A 19,952-nucleotide genomic window follows, 5' to 3' on the forward strand; every position below is an offset into this window, starting at 1 on the left:
CCCCTGGAAGTACTTTTATGCGAAGAGTTTAGAGTATTTTTTTTTCTATCTTATTTAAACTAACTGCTAGATTTGTGGTAGCTCTGCAAATGTGAGAGAAGCAGAGAACTAGTGCATCACATGAAGAACGTAAGGTTTTTTCGCCAGGAATGCCAACAGCAAAGAAGAGAAATGCGTTCTTCTAAGAGCTATGAAAGGCAAGGGTCAAAAAGTTACAGAGTAAAAGTTGCGGCTGACTGAGAGACGGATGCACAGGAGAAGAGACGGTCTTTAGAAAAAGCGGGAAAGAAATGGGCGGGTCTTTTTTTTTTTTTTTCTGTGAGCCAGGTTCCTTCTAGGAGACATGGGAAGGGGTATATGCCAAGCTCCACCCCTTAGGCCTTAGCAACAGCGAAGGGAAAGCCTGTGATTGGAGGACGAGTTTAGCCGGCACCCCAGGGAGCAGTGAGAGGCTACATAAGAGCTTCGCTCGGCTGTGGTGCAGCAGTGAGGTGAAGCTGAGATGGCTTCGCCTTCCAACGTAACGTTTCCTGGAAGGATGCTGACAGACCCTAAAAGTAGGGGAAACATGGCCTTTCTAGATATGTCTCTAGGTATGTAGATCCCGGATCCCTATCCCCACCCGTGTGGGCGGGCTGGCTTTGAGCGGGAGAGCTCGGCATTGGGCAGGCTCGAAAGGACACTGTGAGGGACACGGCCCTGGGCGGGTGGCTCCCCTCTCGCTCTGTGCCGCCCCAGCGGGATGAAGCCCTGTCCGGGCCCCGGCTCTCCTCTCTGCTCCCAGTCTCCTGTGCTTCTTAGGTGGGAAACTGGCCGAAACTGACAGAAATTGAGTGGGGAGTAAGGATTGCTGGAAGGGGGCAGGAGGGGGAAGTAAAAAGCCGGCTATCGCCATAGATTTTACTCTCCTGAGGAATGATGCCAAGCTACCTGCCCCCCTCACACACAGGGGACCAAAAGCTCCGCCATCGGCCACATTCCCTCTTCACAGTCTGCAAGTTCCGGGGGCAGGAGGAGCAAGCCTTAGGGCTGGTTGGCAGGAGTGGTAGTCGGCAGCAACACCGGGCAAAGGGGTGGCGGATTTGCTTGCTTGCTTGTTGGTTGGCGCTGATTCACGCTGGACTACTTTTCTCTCCGCTGGCGCCCTCTGGTCTTTTACCTCAGACTTCTGACGTGACCGACCACTCTGGAAATGCGGAGGGGGAGGGGAGAGGAAGGGGAGGAGCGAGGGTGGGTTTCACAAATGAGGGGGGAAGAAGCAGAGTGGGGAGGGTAGACTTGAAATGAAAGGGCATTCTTTGTCTTTTTATTCTTGAGTTGTCAGAGTTCTTTATATATTGTGGATACTAGACTCTTCTCAGGTATGATTTACAAATATTTTCCCCTATCTTGTGGATTGTCTTTTCACTTTCTTGATAGTGTCCTTTGAAGCACAAAAGTTTTAAATTTTGATGAAGTACAATTAATTTTTCTCTTTTATTATTTATGCTTTGGTATCATAGCTGAGAAATTATGTTTACTCCTATGTTTCTTTTTAAGAGTTTTCTAGTTTCAGCTTTTACACTTACATCTTTGATCCATTTTGAGTTAATTTTTTGCATATGGTGTGAGGTAGGATCCAACTTCGTTCTTTCGCATGTGGATATCCAGTTGTTTCAAATCATTTGTTGAAAAAACTGTTCTTTCCCCTATTGAATGGTCTTCTTGGTGGAATTGCTTTCCTAACTTCATTTTTAAATAGTTCATTGCTAGTGTATAGAAATATAACTTATTTTGGGGTATGGATCTTGTATCCTGGAACCTTGTTTAACTTGTTTGTTAGCTCTAATTTGTGTGTGTGCATCCTTAGGATTTTCCGTATACAAGATTATGGCATCCGAGAATGGAGATAGTTTTACTTCTTTGTTTCAAATCTGGTTGCCTTTTATTTCTTTTTCTTGACTAATTGCCCTGGCTAGAATTTCCAGTGAAATGTTAAATAGATGTGGTGAGAGTGGGCATCCTTATCTTAATCTTAGGGGAAAAGCTTTCAGTCTTTCACCATTAATCGTCATTTTAGTTGTCGGTTTTTTACAGATGCCTTTTATGAGGTTGAGGAAGTTACCTACCCTCCCCCCATACCTTGGAGGGGGAATGGCTGTGAATAGTACCTAAGACATTTTCTTGCTTTTGTTTTTGTTTTTTAAGGTGTTTTTAACAATCTATTTCATGACTAGTATCTGTAGGCTTTACTTTTCTAAGACGTAGTCCTTGTGGATTCCAGACTGTTGCTTACCTCCCACCCCCAGTTTCAACATGAGTTCCAAAATATTTTGTGGCATTAAAATGACTTTTTTCTTTTTGAGGAAGATTAGCCCTGAGCTAACTACTGCCAATCCTCCTCTTTTTGCCAAGGAAGACTGGCCCTGAGTTAATATCTGTGCCCATCTTCCTCTACTTTCTATGTGGGATGCCTGCCACAGCATGGCTTGCCAAGTGGTGCCATGTCCTCATCCTGGATCTGAACTGGTGAACCCCGGGCCGCTGAGAAGCGGAATGTGTGAACTTAACCGATGTGCCACCAGGCTGGGCCCCCCAAAAATGACTTTTAAAAAATAATATTTGGTTGCTGGACAGGGCTGGCACTGTGGTGAGGCACTTGCCAAGGATGCAAAATTTCAGGAGGCACCAAAAATTCACGTAATGACCATAAATAAAATTTTACTGAAATAGTTTTAAAAATCAAATGGATAAACTACAGCCTTCTGGCTGGTCGCCTGTTTTTGTAAATAATTTTTTTCATAAATAAAGGAATTAGAGTGAGGCAAGTGAGGCAAGGTTGTACAAGTACAGGGTCTGATCTCATCCGTTTTTGTTGGTGATATTCTGTTCTTCAGGGATTTTTCTTGCATTGATTTTTATTTTTGAAAATATTATGTTAAATATTGTTTTTATCTCGAATACTGAGTTTTTTGGAGCCTCCTTAAATTTTATGCCTGTGGTGCATAGCTCACCTGCCTTACTCTAGGTCCTGCCCTGTTACTGGGACCCTGAATAGGGGATAATCCCAGAACTGAGGGGAATTTATAGCACAGAGGTAAAACCTAATGCTTCCTGCACTTTTCTTTGTGTGGATTTCACTGATCGGTGTTTTTTTTAGCAGGTGCTTATAGAGGTAAAAATATAAACTGATAGGGGCCGGTCTGGTGGCACAGTGATTGGGTTTGCACATTCCGCTTCGGCGGCCCAGGGTTCGTTGGTTCGGATCCTGGGTGTGGACATGGCATGGCTTGGCAAAAGCCATGCTGTGGTAGGAGTCCCACATATAAAGTAGAGGAAGATGGGCACGGATGTTAGCTCAGGGCCAGGCTTCCTCAGCAAAAAGAGGAGGATTGGCAGTAGTTAGCTCAGGGCTAATCTTGCTCAGGAAAAAAAAAATATATATATATATATATATGTAAACTGATAAAGAGCTAAAGCAATCAGTTTCTCTCAAAATTCAGAGAAATAGGGGCCACAGTTGCAGAGTGGCCTGGTCCCAAAAATTTAGTGGTTGTGTGACCTTGTGCAGGTTGCTTTACCTTTTGGAGCCTGAGTTTCCTCAGTTGAGTAGTATCTGCCTCATAGAGTTGTTGAGGATTGCATGAGATAATGCAGATAATGTGCACAAAGTACCATGCCCGACATGGAAAAAGTTGAGTAAATGTTTGCCATACGTCCTTCAGAAAGTGGGCCTGGGGGCTGGCCCGGTGGCTTAGTGGTTAGGTTCGCATGCTCCGCTGCAGCAGCCCAGGGTTTCACCGGTTCGGATCCTGGGCGTGGACATGGCACTGCTCATCTGGCCATGCTGAGGCAGCGTCCCAAATGCCACAACTAGAAGGACCCACAACTAAAAATACACAACTGTGTACCAGGGGGCTTTGGGGAGAAAAAGGGGAAAAAAATCTTAAAAAAAAATTAAAAAATAAAGTTATTCTATTAAAAAAGAAAGTGGGCCTAAAGCTTCACTTTTGGGAAGCTAGCAATTTGGCAAGTTGGAGTCGACATCTCCTCTCGCTCTGGATGTGGCTATCGAACTTTAGAGATGTAGCAGACTTGCCAGAGATGAAAAGGCATCCGGTGGAAAGGCGGGGTTTAAACAGTAGGTAATGTCAAGCTCCGGAGACTGAGGGGCGTGGTTGTTTGGTGAAACTTGGACAATAGCAGATTCAAGGGATTTCGGAGGCACTGTCATTTAAGTAGATGATTACAGCTAGGAGGATATTGGAGAGTCTGGTTTGGAAAAGACTGGCTCAAATCATAGTAGAAAGGCTGAGGAAAGATGTTGAATTGAATGTGGTAAGTTAGTAGGAGGTTGTACGTGAGAGTAAAATCTGGTAATCATAGAGTTGCAAAGATCTTAGGAGGTCACTGTTTCATGCTCTTAAACGTTGGTTCTCCCTATCCATGTTTATACCATTTCAGACAAATGAGAGTCCAGGTTTGGATCTTTTCAGGAGGAACAGGCGAAACTTTCAATAAGTCCTTAAAGGCTCTTGCAGTTTGAAGCCAAGAAAAACACATCATAAAGAGCAAATACGTGTTGTTTCTATGAGTTGATGAAAAACCCATACTTTTCCAATAAATTTCTCCATGTTTTTATTAAAGCGAAAATAATATTTTTAATAATACACATCTTTGTCTTTGGATAACAACACATATGCATTAGAAAAGCAATTTTATATTATTTATATATTACACATAATTTTATATTATTTACATACTTTTATATTATATAAATATTTACATCGAATGCAAGGATATTACTTGCATTGTAATAAGATGTACTAAAACAGGAAAAGGCTCTACAAATTTATTTTTTCTTCTTATCCTTAGTAAACATTCCCAAAAGGTAGTATCTTCTTTTTTTTAGAAATAAAAGGCAAAAATAAGCCCAAAATTGGAACTGGCAACAGCAAAAACTTAATGGGAACTGCACTTCCCTGTTCATCACTTCTATGTAAAGGAGACTGAGGCAAAAGTTCTGTACTTTGAAAGACAGGAACCCTTTCTGCTTGCTAGATGTATTGGTTCATAGAGCCGTAAATATTTATAAAGCATCCACTCTGCATTAAGCACTGTGCTAGGCACTTAGTATGCTGATAAACAGACAACAGCCTCTCCTAAAGTAGCTCATAATCTAGTTGGAGAGGTAGCTAGTAAGTACGTGCAATTACAGATGTTAGCTAGGGCGAATCTTCCTCAAGTAAAAAGAGGAGGATTGGCAACACATGTTATCTCTGGCCGAATCTTTCTCAGAGAAAAAAATACGTGCAATTATATGTCGTTTTAAGTGTTCTGGAAGTGTGTGTGGTGAGAGCCTCTCAGAAATTGAGAGGAACCTAAGTCATATTTTCTGAGGTTTCTACTATTTTATGTTTTTTTCTTTTTGAGGAAGATTAGCCCTGAGCTAACATCTGCTGCCAATCCTCCTCTTTTTGCTGAGGAAGACTGTCCCTGAGCTAACATCTATGCCCATCTTCCTCTACTTTATATGTGGGATGCCTACCACAGCATGGTGTGCCAAGAGGTGCCATGGCCGCACCCGGGATCCGAACTGGTGAACCCCAGGCCACCAAAGCGGAATGTGCGCACTTAACCACTGTGCCACTGGGCCGGCCCCTATTTTATGTATTTAAAAAATGACAAAACAGTGTTTTCAAAAGTTGGAGTGTGTTTTAAATATTTCTAAGTAATAAAATGCATTTCAACACATTTTAAAATATAAGGCAATATAATCATGCTTTTCACAAGAAAATTAATCATATAGTTTATATAAAAATGTAATTATTCGTATGGTACCTCAAGCAGAGTGATCTATTTTAAACTGCATGAGGAATGTTGTCTTTCTTCAATTCCGACACTATATTTTCTGAAACTAAGTATATCTTACTTAGGTTAAGAATTCAAATTTGAGGTTCTTTGGTGAGGCCTGGACCAAATGATTCTCCTAAGTGTTCTCCAGATGGATTCAGTGGCGAATATCATTACAGAGAGCAGCGTGAGCAAAGCAGCTTGTCTCTGTGATGATATATCCTGAGAACTAAGGAAAAAGGACATGAGAATCTGGGAACAGGTTGATTGTTATATTAAGAACGCCTTCTTCATAACCTCATAGACTATGTTGAAAGAGTCCTTCCACATCTTACCCAGATTCAAAAGCATTTTTCTCTTCCCTTTAGAGAGGCTGAGCAGCAGTTGGATTTCATCTCTAAACCATAGCAAATGAGATCTCTGATTGCTAGCTGTATGTATTATTGTACAATTCCATTGCAATGCAACAAATCAAATGGTGGTCTCTGGAATTACAAAGTCCAGGGGTGAAAACTGTGTATGACTTCACTTAAAAAAAACCCTGCAACACGTTCCAAGGGTGTAAATAATTGAAACTTTAAAGAAGTAATTAAGTTTTTAAATAAGTTTGTAAATAACCATTGTGTTTGAAAAATCGAGACCTCTGGTCTTTCTTAGGGTTGTTTTCTGCTTTGAAACCATCTGTTAATCCTGACCTACTTAACCTACAGCTGTATACTTACAGGAAAAAAAAACACAAAATAGAGAAATGAAGTACTTTTCACGGGCCACATGCATTCACATGAGAAAATTTTTTAGTGTTAATAACTATTAAATGCCAATTCAGTTCAATTATTTATTAAACATTCACTGTGTATCTAAGAGAATTTCTATGAAGCACAAATATTTCTTACACTACAGAGTTTTTTTCTTAAATTTTCTAATCTTATTAATAGAATTTTAGAGCTGGAAGGGACTATAGAGACTGTCTTGTTACCGAACAGTCAAATAGGTAAACCACTTATAAAAAGAAGTAAAGGAATGTCATTGCTAAATTCCTTGATACTTTGACTTAGGCCATACCTGAGATCCTTTTTGAGTCTCGTGGTACATTTTCATGTTGGAGGAATAGATATCTTTCCCTAATGCCATTTTTTCAATTATATTTCAATTTGAATATTTATGAATTTAATATGAAATATTTATTAAGTCCCAAATTCTAAGTTTATTTCTGGAAAATCTAGCATAGCATGGATGTTCAAGATTATATAACTGAAGCATACTTCTTTTCTCTCTTTTGAATCTGAAGAACCTTCAAGATTAAAATTTCTTACACTCTTGACTTTCATCACAGTTGGTATTTTAAATACTGATGTCTGAACCCTACATTAGTTTAGATAAGTGCTGTGCCGTACAGGCTTCTCCTGAGGTGGCACCATATCAGGTTTTAAGGGCAAAGAGAAATGGAATAGTCAACATTTGGCCAGAGGTGAGATAAAAGACCTGTATCATACAAAGCTTTTTTACTTTATTGAGAGGCATGCAGAAGTTGATTTGGAAAATGACAAACGTAGTTGCTTTTAAAGATTGAGTGTTATATTAAATGAACTCATCATTCATGTTTTCTTTGACTATCCTCCTTTTGTGGTCTAGGCATCTTTACAGTTTTTGCTAAAACACGTTCCTTCTAAAATGAGGACTTAGTTTCTAAAGATAACCAAATGAAATGAAAATTGTTAGATAACAGAAAAGATGGTAGTTTCCTTTCAAAAGATAGTTTCCTCTCAAATAGGTATGCAGTGATAATGTAAATTCCCCATTATTTAAAAAGCACTGATCAATTTCCTGATTTCATGTGATACCTAGCATATTGCGAAGCACGTAGAATCCTCTCAGTGAGTGCTTGTTACCTGGTAGATTGACATGGCACTGTGCTGGAGATAGCGTGGGATTCTCCCCTCACCCCCGTCCATAATCCTCATTACTTGTGTCTTAGCTCCTGACACTCAAGGCTTTTTATCATCTACCTTATCCATCTAACCTTTCCCCCGTAACTCTCCGGCACTAATCTTCCATTCTAGCCAAATTGATCCTCTTCCTGAAAATACCGTATTAATTCCTGCTCCAAGTCTTTTCTCATGTTGTTTCTCTTTCTTGGAGTGCCCAGATCTTTCCCCTCATTCAAGTGCAATCAGTCTTACCCACCTTTGCCACAAGGATTTTGTAGCTGTTCCAGTACACAGTAGTCTGTCTTCTCTCTGCAATTCTGGAGCTTTTAGTTTCTATGTTATTCGGTTGATACGTAATCACATACAGGCAAGTCCCAGCTGGCAAATGTGTTGCTGTGTTCCAATACCTCATTTGTATGCCAGCTGTTGGATGCATAAAGAATTTCCTCTGTAGAAACAATATAAAGGGTAAATGGGTTTCTAGGGCAATGCACAATTCTATTTGGTGCACTGATATTTGGATTGCAACAACCATTTATAATAATATTTTATACAATAATATATTTCAGGGTCAAACTGAGAATTCTAGGAAGTCGTCTCCCCTGCTATAGTTTAAGAACATCTCTCTGTGGGTTCCTCCTCCTCCTCAATTTGGCCTCATTTCTTTGGTGACCTGGGGAGGTCTTTGATAACTGGTGGTTCGGTGAGAATACTGTGAGTTCTGGGGTAAGAGCTTTGTGCTTGCAAGGGGATGAGTAGAAGAGAATGAGGCTGCGGAGGCCCCTGCAGTCAATGTTTCCATTCGATCTGAGGTGGATAGGGAGAGGACTTCTTGTTCTTCTTGTACTTTTTCCCTGATACCACCCTAGTGTAACCTTTTCTGTCTTCATGCTTGGAATATTGCAATCCCTCTGCTTACCCCAAAATAACTAGTCTTTCTTTTTGTAGTCTCACTCTATTCTGCAATCACAAATTGAGATTTTCCCAAACCATCGGTTTCATAATCTCACTCCTGTGCTCTTTGAAGATTCTCCATTGCTCAGAACAGTTCTTTGCAATTTTGGCTAACCATCAGAGTTACTTGGAGGACTTCTGAAAAAACACAAATACTTGAGTCCCTCTCCAGTCTTACTGAGTCATAAACTTGGATAGGGTTTCTGTATTTTAAAATAAATCTCCCCAGGTAATTCTGATGCACAGCCGGGGGAGAAAACCACTGACCATAGAATAGCATTTGATAATCTTAGCATGACTTTCAAAACTCTTCATGTTCAGGAGATTTATGTTTTAATCCCAGTTCTGCCATTAGCTAACCTTGGGTGTATGACTTCCTCCGGGCCTTAGTTTCCTCATTTGTAAAATGAGGGATTGGTGCTTTCCTGCTTCATGATTCCATTCCAGATTTAAGGTGATTCTAGGCCTCTTTCTACCTTTACATTTTAGTTAATGCTATATTTTAGTCGTATTTCAGGAAAGCTGATTTAGGAGACAGTTTAAATGAAACAAATGGGTGAGTGATCACTTTCAAGTCTAAAATGTACCCATGACATCCTTTTCATCTTTTAAACAATTTCATTTACGTGTGTTACAGGCCGTCAGGACAAATTCCTGCTGTCTGCTGTACCTTGTTTCTCTGCACTCCACTTTGGTGTGCTTATCTTCCCTTGCACTAGTGATCTCTTTGACGTGAAATTCAGTTGTGGGATAAACATAACAAAAATGGAAAAACACCAAGGAGAAAATTGAATTTCCTGTTAGTTAAATGAATTTTATATAGCAGTTGAAAGTGTCGTCATTAAATCTGAACCCTTAATACAGGGCTGCTGATATTTTAGAGAAGCCAGTACTATCCCTTATGAGTCTAAATTGGGTGAAAGCAGCAACCATTTTCAAGAAAACTTAAATGTCAACACCATAACAAAATCTTTGTAGTCTAGGGTAATGAACAACCTCAGAGAAAGGCTAAATAAGTGGGAAAATAATGTATTGTTGACCCAGAGAGTTTCTTTATTGTAGATTTGCTTGGATACCGGAGTATATTTCTGCCTTCTCTTCTAGAACAATTACCGTGAGTCCAAATATCTTGGTGCTGTTGGCTAGGTAGCAGATATGAGACTTATACCCATTTGTTGAATGTGAACTATGACAGTCAATCTCTGTAAAGCCTATTTGGGAATGACATTTTTTTTTAAAGATTTTATTTTTCCTTTTTCTCCCCAGAGCCCCCTGGTACATAGTTGTGTATTTTTTTAGTTGTGGGTCCTTCCAGTTGTGGCACGTGGGATGCCACCTCAGCGTGGCCTGATGAGCAGTGCCATGTCCGCACACAGGATTCAAACCGCTGAAACCCCGGGCCGCCGAAGCAGAGCACGCGAACTTAACCACTTGGCCACGGGGCAGGCCCCGGGAATGACATTTTTATAAAAAGCTCATCTTGTATGGAACGTACAACATTTTGCTTTCTGTAATACTACCGCTATTTGCTATTCTTTGGCTCATCTTTGTTCATTCATAGTACTAGGGAGGTACATGATATTTGGATTGGGTTAGAGCGAGATGGGAAAATGCTTCCAATCAGTAATATGTTCAAAAGGAAAGGATTAAAAAAAATCCTGTGGGATTAATGTGGCACTGTCAAGATGACACTAAGATTGAAGTCTTTATACTGTTATGTGTAAGCTAAAAAATAAGCCAAGAAGGATTTGATTATGGGGGAAGAGGACTCTAGGTATTTCTGGAGCCATTTTATATATTTCACTCATGAGTTTAAAAGGATTATGTGAGTTGCAGCGTGGTTTGATTGAAAGTTCAAGTGACTTAAGTCCTGTTGGGCAAATGAGGCCACTAACAGGATTTAAAGCCATGCCATAGCTTTCCTGTGTAGCACTAAATGCTGTGCCTAATAATGGTGGCATACCAAATCTTAGGATGAAGAAATCAAGAGGACAGGGTAAAGTGGGTGTTTGGATACTGGCTTAGAGGTTGCTGTTATACTACTTAAATGCTAAACTTGATTTCGTGCAATTAATTTCAAATAGAATCGAAAGGAAACTGCTATTTTAATAGGAATACCATATTCAAATGAATGGTCACTAGCCTGGGTGCTGCTGTCCTAATTCTTGGGATAGCTGAGCTTTTGAAGGAGAATGTGTAAGGTAGTGGTAAGACTCTTGGACTCAGAATCTGTCCCAGCTTGTTATCATCTTGATTTTGTGCCCTTGAGTAAGTCCCATAATCTTCCTATGGCTGTCTCCTTCTTTATAAAGTGAGGATAATCTCTGCTCAGCTGTAAGGGTCGGGGCACAGGACCTGGCATTTATTATCTCATTTACTGAGTGTCTCATATATGCCAGGTACTGTGCCAACAGTGTCATGTGGAAGTGCTTTGTGAAGTTTAAAGTACTATTCGATTTAAAGGTGTTATTATTAACCTACTTAGTTTATCCATTCAGCCATCCCTGTCATAAAGCATTAGATAAATATTTCTCAACTGTGGCTGTAGGTCTGCATGAGCCTCAATAAATTTTCTATTTTATTTAATCCTTAAGTGATTTGAAGATAGAGCTTGCCATTATTTTTGGTGACTCTGAGAACAGGAAAAATTAAAAGCCACTGCAAATTGTGTATGAGTGCCACAAGACGCAGACTGGTCCCAGAGCACCCCACCATATCATTGTGAAAGGTACCAGCTCAGGAAGGAGCTTGCTCTTCACTTTTTCCTCTCCAAAGTTTTGCTCCCCTCTTTAGGAAGTCACCCTTCTCACTGGGTCTCTGTTTCAGAGCTGATGGTTGGGGAGGGGTTGGAGATTAAGAAACTCTTCCTGTGGTGTCTTGTAAGATGCTCTGTTAGTGCACTCCCTTATACTGTAATGAAAAAAAAATCTGTACAAATCTCTGTACAGAATGTAGAATACGGGGGAAACAACAGAGAAAAAATTGAGAAGAAAAGGGAATACATAAAGAATATAAAGAACAGAAAATTAAAGACTATGTCTGTGGGAGATGTTACAACCAATGGCTGCCGAGAGGCAGACAGAACAAAGGCTTAAAATGGGATTGTCAAGAAATGATACTCAATTGATTGCTGAGCTTTACCCTGCCTTTGGAGATGCCAGCCATTTCAAAGGAAATCAGAATCAGATTTTTGGAAACCTGAGGCAGGACTAGTACCAAGCAAAATAATAAAGGAGTGGTTAATCTTTGGTGTTCAACTGCATCCTCTTTTAGACCCTTCTCAGCTCCCCATCTTTCTTCTAATATCTCTAGCTCCTTCCAAATGCCTAACTTGTGCTTACTTCCAAAGATACCTTGACCTAAGTAAGCTTTCATTCACTGATAGAGCAGCCAACCTTTAAACCTTTCCATCCCAGATATTATGAGAGAGATTTTGGAGTAGGTTGTACCTATCTCTCATTCTTCAAATCATGCCATGTGAGTGCTCTCTACATAAGTGCATAAGAACATGCCTGACTACAAAGTCAAGTCTGATTGCTTCCTGCTACCACACTGATCTTGGTTCCTTGCTTGTTTGGTATCTCTTGTGAATATCCTTCACCATTGTTTCCTTTCTTGCTTTTGAGGAGAATAAATGCAACTCATTGTCTAGCATTTACTTACATTTAATCATGGATGACACTATTGCTCTGTATTTCTCTGAAACTAAAATAATATTTAGTAAAATAAGTTATTTAAATGATTTTCCCCTTAAGCTACTTTACTTTGAGTATATTTTATTTTTGCATAAATCGTTACTATAAATTTAACAGGAATTTTTCTCTTTGTTGTTCCAGGAAACTAACCCAAAAATGTCTGTATTGTTTGATCTTTGTTATGGTTTCAAAATTTCATTATTGTAGTGTCATCATTTCTCAGGGTTATTAATTTTTAAAATTTCCTGAAACATGATAAGGTAGAATATAGATTATTCACTTGAGATGCACTGTTGTAATTCAGCTTTTTCCATTGTCTTCATTTTTATGTGTTTTCTAATACAGATGAAATTATAATGCTTAGAAAGATAGGAAATACAAGCACTGAAGAAGGAGGGAATGAAACACAGAACTGTGGAAAAATGCACTCAGTTTCAAGAGGGCGATCAGATGCTCCTGGGCATCACCGGGAGAAAGGTAAAGTATATTAAAAATCGCAATGTGGTAAAAAGAGTAACTAGGTAAGTAAATTCGCAAACTTGGGATGTGTTCTAAAGTTCCATTATGTTGCTAGTTTTATTTTTCTTGGAAACACAGGCACACAGAGTTGGTAAGAATTTATGCCATAACAAATGAAAACTTTTTTTTTAAATTTATATGAGTTACTTCCTTAAGGGAGGGCAGGATGAGAATGAGAAATGTTTTGTACTTCTTCACAAGCCTGGCTGATTAGTCCAATTCTACTTTTAGGAGGCAACACAGGAAGGTTAAAGGCATGGTTAATAATCTGGGCACCATGACATCTATATTTTGATGAAATGAATGCTGAGGGCAAAGAGAGTGCAGAAGAACATGAAGAAAGTTTTTTGTATCCCTAATCACATTGGTCAGTGCAGTGTGCATAGTTTAATATGAATGCACTGCAGATTGCCATAGTAGAGAAGTCTTTTCAACAATTAAGGATCTCCATAGTCTAGTCAGCAGGTTGGCATCATCTTGCCATTGTGGTTCCTCTAAGCTCCTGACAGTTACCTACTCAGCTTCACTATAGTCCTTGTTTGAATCCTTCGGTGGTTTAGCAGGTTCTGAGAAAAGGAGTGATAGTCGTTGTTAATAAGGCCAGAGCTACTACGAATGGTGAGGTGGCCCATTCTCATGGTTCTAACTAAACATAAAATTGAATTTTGTGAGCCTTTTGGAGATCCATATTCTTTGATCGTTTCTTAAGCTGTCTTTACTCCCAAAGCAAAGCATATGATTGAGGCAAATATTCACATGATTAATACAAAGCAGACAGTTTCTCTCCATCTCTCCTTTTTCTATTAGAGTATTCTTTCAATTAATTTCAGATAATGTGCCCCAACTTTGGTGGTGTATGAAAGCAACTTTGAGGTATTGTATACAGAGAAAACTACCATATTAAGGTATGCAAATAGAAACAGTATGGCAAAGACTGTTCTGGAATTCAGTGAGACTCTCGGACAATATCAGATTAATGAAATAACAAAAGTGTTGCAAAACGCAGTGCATAGCTTTAAAACAAAGAGATCACAGATAATACTTCTGAAAGATATGTTGAATGTACTGACTGAAAATACAGAAAATAATTATTTTTCAAAGAATGTTCAGAATTCAGAAATGATATTGAAGAAAGAAATCATGGTAAAAAACCATACCAAGAATCTTCTGGATTCAAGTCTGGACAAAGCCCTTTAAACAGGCAGCCTTTAATTAAGCAGGTAAATAAATGCCAAGAATTAACCAATATAAAAAGTCCTAAATTTAATTAATATATTTCTTAATATTAAGGATTATTTTAAATTCTGTTGAGGGCAGGGATTGTTTCTTAGTATTCCCCCATGGTTCCTTGAACATAATTTGAGTTCAATAATTGTTAATTGATTTTTCCCCTGTAACTGTTTTAATAAACATTTAATTTTTGCTATTTTCAATCGTCACTAGAAATTTTGAATTTATAAAATGCCAAAATAGATTATTGGTTTCATGATTTGTCCTGTATAATCGGTTCTCATTTTTGTCCTTATATGGAATCTATGATCTTAAGTGATAGTATAGAAACAGTTTTTGAGGCATTGTGAATGAATTGTAAAAACTAGAAGTCAGATGACATAGGATATGAAATACACTCTGGAACCAACAGGTGGGACATACTATAGTTGTAAGAATCCATCACCTCTAAACTTGTACAGGTGAGCCAGTCACTGGACAGGAATTTGAGACGTGCTCATTTCCAGATTCATAAGCTATCATTGCTGCTACTGTTTCAGCTTGGCCTATAAACTGATTCATCTTAAGGTGTTACGTGCTCATTTAGTAAAAAATGGTGGTTCTGGGAGCTTAAACCATTTTTGCCAAGTTATGTAAATGCAGATTTTTTTTGGAAGGGAACATGTTGTGTTTTCAAATATTTAGAGAATTAATTTAAATTGATTTAGCAAATATCGATTGAACATCTATTCTATGCAGGCACTATGCAAAGTACTAGAAGAGCTCTGCCTCAAATATTATATGTTGTGATGGGAGAGAAAGATAAGAAAGAAATTTTATGCCAGGCAGGTTGCAATACATGTTCTAATAGGGTATAAGTTATATGTTGTGGGGATACAGTAATTCATTCTGAGTAGGGGGACTTGAGAAAATTTGATGGAGGAGATGACATTTAATCTGTAGAGTGAGGAGGTTTTTGATAAAGTTTTGAAATAAGGACATGAGGTTATGTCTGCTACAGTCTGAGATCCATAAATGAATTGAGAATATTGTAAAGTAGTATTTTCAAACTGAAAATATCTTTCTCTCTCATACTTTTGAAACTTTTGAGACTGTTGTTAGAGCAGAATTCACCAGAAAAAGATACTCTAGTAGAGAAATATATTAAAATTTAAGCATAATTATTTCACCAATAAATTGATTAACAATTACAATTTTCAATCATGCTTTGAAATTCTAATAAGCTAGTTTTGTACTTCATAAGATGTAATCTTTTTTTTTTTTTTTTTTTGCTGAGGAAGATTTGTCCTGAGCTAACATCTGTGTCAGTCTTCCTCAATTTTGTATGTGGGTCACCACTACAGCATGGCTGCCAACAAGTGGTGTAGGTCAGTGCCCAGGAACCAAATCTGGGCCACCAAAGAGGAGCACGCCAAACTTAACCAGTAGGCCACAGGCCCAGCCCCCCTCACAAGATTTAATCTTAATATCAGTAGAATACAATTGTATTTATTCAACACAATTCTTTTTGATAGACAATTTATGTTGTTTATAAGGAAATAAAACTAACACGTATTTTGTTTTCTAAAGGTAGAAATCTGTAGTATCCAAGCTGCTGAAAATATTTCGTATATAAACATTTGCAAAAGTCTACAAGCTCCTTTGGAAAGGTACTTGGGGGCACATGAGTCTTTAGGAGATGAGTCTCAATCCTTTCTGCTCCCTCACTGTGCTCCCAACACTAGTCACTTAGAAAAGAGAAGAGGTACATGTGCCTTCCACCCCATCTTCTTATTTGTGTTTACAGTAGAAAAGCTGGAGAGTGACTGTGGTTTTTTGCTTTAGCAAAGCAACAGATTTGTCATATTTATTTGACTAAAGTTTTATGTGAAGAATATTCTTTATGCCAGTATCTCCCCTGCCTTTTAACAGCTGCTTCCAGCTGCTGGTAGAGTTATACTAGAAAGTCGCAACGCCAGATCTAGGGCAGATTTTGTTTGCCAGGCAATATTTACTAGTGGAAAGCTTGATTTCTCAGCACGGTTCATATGACTTTATCCTCTTACATTTATGTAGCATCAGAGAGATTTGTCAAAGTTTTCATTATTTCCATTTGGCTGATTCACTCCACTGCTCTTTTGGTTTGAAAATTGAAAAGGTAGAAAGACTGTGTGGTTGCCAGACTAATTTACATGAACAGTATTAAGCCAACCATCTGCTTTCTTTATAGCTACCTTTCCCCTCACTTATTTTTACCTTTCTCTCTAGAATTAAGTATTACTTTATATTGAAGAGAGAGTTTCTTTTTAATGATCCTGAGCTGGTGTAGAATAAATAGTATGATTTTGAACACTTTCCTTTGGTTCTAAGGATTTGTGCTACAAAATTTTGTTAAATATTCTGTCTTTCCTCAAGTATAAAGTTACAGAATCTATTGTTTCTTCAGGTAAAACATAGATCCAGAAAATGGTAGGAAGAACATGACCTTGGAATAAATTCAAGTACACACAAAGCAAGTAATTTTCCATATTTAAAACTTTATTAAAGTTTTATATGCATAAAATTCTTTGTGCCAATGACATGAAACATCAGAGCTTTCAGCAAATTAGTTCTGAAAACTGTTTAGCCTATAAAAGTAGGAGCAGTGCACATATAAAAAGTAGAGGAAGATGGGCACAGATGTTAGCTCAGGGCCAGTCTTCCTCAGCAAAAAAAAAAAAAGAGAGAGAGAGAGAGAGGAGGATTGGCAGCAAATGTTAGCTGTTAGCTCAGGGCTAATCTTCCTCAAAAAGAAAAAAGTAGGGGCAGTGGAATTCTAAAAAAAGAGTTGCCTTTAGAAATGCTCTTGACAAAATCTCATTATGACTTAATGAAGTTATGGGGTATATGTCTCATTCGTTTTGCAAAATTGCGGTTCTTTGCAGGAGAAGTGCAATGACAAGTCTAAGACCCAAGCAGAGAGGAATGGAGGCCAATCAGAGGAGAAAAGATCTCAAGACCAACTGGAAGAAAATCGACACCATTCAGAGAGCTCTCAGGGCCACTCAGAGAGATCTCATTGTCAATCTAAGAGGTCTCAAGGGCAATTAGAGAGATCTTATGGCCAATCAGAGAGATTTCATGGCCAATCAGAGAGATCTCGTGGCCACACAGAAAGATCTCGTGGCCAATCAGGGAGATTTCATGTTCGATCAGAGAGATCGCATGACCAATTAGAGAGATCTTGTGGCCATTCAGAGAGATTTCATGGTCACTCAGGGAGATCTCATGACCACTCAAAGAGATCTCATGTCCTATCAGAGAGATCTTATAGCCAATCAGGGAGATCTCATGGTCAGTCAGAGAGATCTCATGGCCAATCAGGGAGATATCGAAGATACTCACCAGCAGGAAGATTCAGAGCATCACCCCAAAAGGAGTCTGAATTTGAGAGGTAAAAACATAATGAATACTTAATCATTAGTACGATGTGTTGAGTGATGTGGAAATGTAAAGGCATGCTTTATATATCTATATTTTAATGGCTAAATATGTATTTGTTGTAACAGACATTGTATTGGGACAAAGATATTAATGAATGGAGGTGGTACATACATGGCATTAATATTCTTTCAACTTGCTGATGTTCTCTAGCTATCATCTAGTTTCCCAATGTGCCCTAATTAAATTGTTCCATCTAGGTTGGCTTTCCCTGGCAAAGCCCCATGTCCTCAGTCTTTCCTAGGGCCTTCCACACAATAAAACATATTGACTCAGTGTCCCATTCCCTTTGAAACTGACAACCTGCTAGGCTAGCTAATCTAACAACAAACTGCTAGATTGATAATATATAATCTTTGATAATGAATTTCTGTGTTTCCCTTCTCTATCTCCTTCCTAAAGAGTCTTCAGAGACTCCTCAGCAGATAAATGATAGGTGTATCTTTGGACAGCTGAGCTTTTCTGCTTTCCTTAAATCATACCATAGGAGAGGATGCTATTCTAGGTATAGGTGCAAACCTAATGTTCCGAATATAGTTGCCTTATAAAACTATTAGGCCAGGTCTGTGTGTTCTAGCAAAAGAACCAGAGAAATTTAATAGTATTGCAGATTGAGTTTTAAAAACCTTAAAACATTTTTACTGTGATTGGTTAGGGAATTGAGTAAAAATTTATTCTTAGTGACGACGAAAATAATCCATATCCAATCTATAAATGAAAATTTGGGTGAGTTTATTCTGAGCTTAAATCTGAGGATTATAACCCAGGAGAGTCTTTTCACAAAGGAACAGAGCACTCCAAAGAGGTGGGGGGGTATACAGGGTCGTTATATACCCTCAAAGAGGATGTTTCACATATGATTGGAATGTCCCTTTTACAATAGTCGCGAGACTACTCTGTCGGCACAGCCTATTGATGGAAATAGCAGGTAGGTCTTCTGTCTCGGTGAACACAGCAGGGTGGCAGTCTCTTGTCTCCAGCTGGGTGGTCACAGGTGAGCTGGAAGGTGAGTGCAGCAATCAGTTCCTAGCCTAAGGAAAAATGCTAATGTGGGGGGGAAGTTGCATCTTTATCACAAGGGCCTTTGTTCTGGCCATAGGAAATGTCTAAGCAGATATGCAATGCGTGCTCAATAGCCAGTCAGCCCCTTTTGGAGGAAAACAAAGAGAAGTCAGGCCGAATTAGGTTTATACCAAATGGCTTCCTCATATACTCCAATATATCCTATTGCTTGCCATTTTTATTTGTCATTTTCCCCTTTTGATCTCTAATCTTTCGATAGAAAGCATTTATGATCAAATATTGTCCCTCGGCGCCAGGGTGGTTGCTGCCTGCCCTGGGTCCATCATGTCCCTCGGTGCTAGGCTTTTATCTTATTTATTTGCCTGGTCGTCCACGTTGGGGGGAAATAGTGGACAAGCATGGAAGTATATTTATTAACAGAGGAAGCATTTCATATGTTATGTAATTAATTTAGATTGTTGCACAAACATTGCATATGCACTTTTCTATGACACCTTGCATTTACATTGTATATGATTATAGAACAAGTACAGTAACGATAAGAACAGCATTTTTTAAAGGATTAGTCTGAAATGAATTCTTAGTCATAGTCCGTATCAGAAAAGGAAATTTGTCCAGGGTTATAAGACAGACTGACCATCTCAAGCTGTCAAGCAATCATTACTTTAGTTTGTATGCTACTCTTACAACACTGAGTAAAGAAAACAACAATTAGTTTGAATATTATGACCAATACAAGGATTCCAATAAGTAATAGAAATAGGAATTCCAATCCGGATTGAAAAAGGGAACAGGTACTGAAAGGGAATCAATGAAACAAATCAAACTAGGTGCAGGATCGCATAAGGCATCCACCTGCTTCTTCATGTGCTTTAGCAGAGATGACACATTGGAAGACTCATCAGGTATAAAAACACAGCATTCAGTCTGAATGATTGCACACATGCCACCTTGGGATGCTGTAAGAATATCTAAGGCCATTCTATTTTGAAGGACAGCCTTTCGCATTAAAGTCATTTCAGTATTTAATAAGGCTATTCCTGCTTGACTATCATTAAGGGCTTGTTGAGTAAATTTAGTCAGAGCTTCTATATGTAATATGACATCTTCTAGCCCCAAGGAAGGAGCAAACATAGCTGCAAATACAGTCATACCAGTGAAACACTGAACAAGCCCATCTGGCCTTAAAGAGAGGGAGATTGGCAACAGGTTTTAACTCAGCCTGACTCCTTCCCTGCTTTTAAAGGAAACTCAGGGTGAAGTGTTTTAGCCATCCAGGCAGTAGCCAAGGCCAAAGATTTGTTCCACATAA

The 19,952-nt window shown here is 38.8% G+C and overlaps 1 protein-coding gene across 2 annotated transcripts in view; it reads left to right on the forward strand.

Moving 5' to 3' along the window:
• Positions 1 to 245: 245 nt before the first annotated feature.
• Positions 246 to 19,952, forward strand: part of LUZP4 (leucine zipper protein 4) — a 42,579-nt gene continuing 22,872 nt past the window's right edge. Inside the window, exons 1-4 of one of the 2 annotated variants that reach the window (XM_070257307.1) lie at positions 246 to 593; positions 12,755 to 12,886; positions 14,030 to 14,148; positions 17,062 to 17,570. In XM_070257307.1, coding sequence (XP_070113408.1) covers positions 503 to 593; positions 12,755 to 12,886; positions 14,030 to 14,148; positions 17,062 to 17,570 — 851 coding nt within the window. In that variant the 5' untranslated portion in view covers positions 246 to 502. Of the gene's footprint in view, positions 594 to 1,239; positions 1,362 to 12,754; positions 12,887 to 14,029; positions 14,149 to 17,061; positions 17,571 to 19,952 lie in introns of those variants that run through there. The other variant, XM_070257308.1, reaches the window with a different exon arrangement.

Source organism: Equus caballus, chromosome X, assembly GCF_041296265.1.
Source record: "Equus caballus isolate H_3958 breed thoroughbred chromosome X, TB-T2T, whole genome shotgun sequence".
NCBI lineage: Eukaryota > Metazoa > Chordata > Mammalia > Perissodactyla > Equidae > Equus > Equus caballus.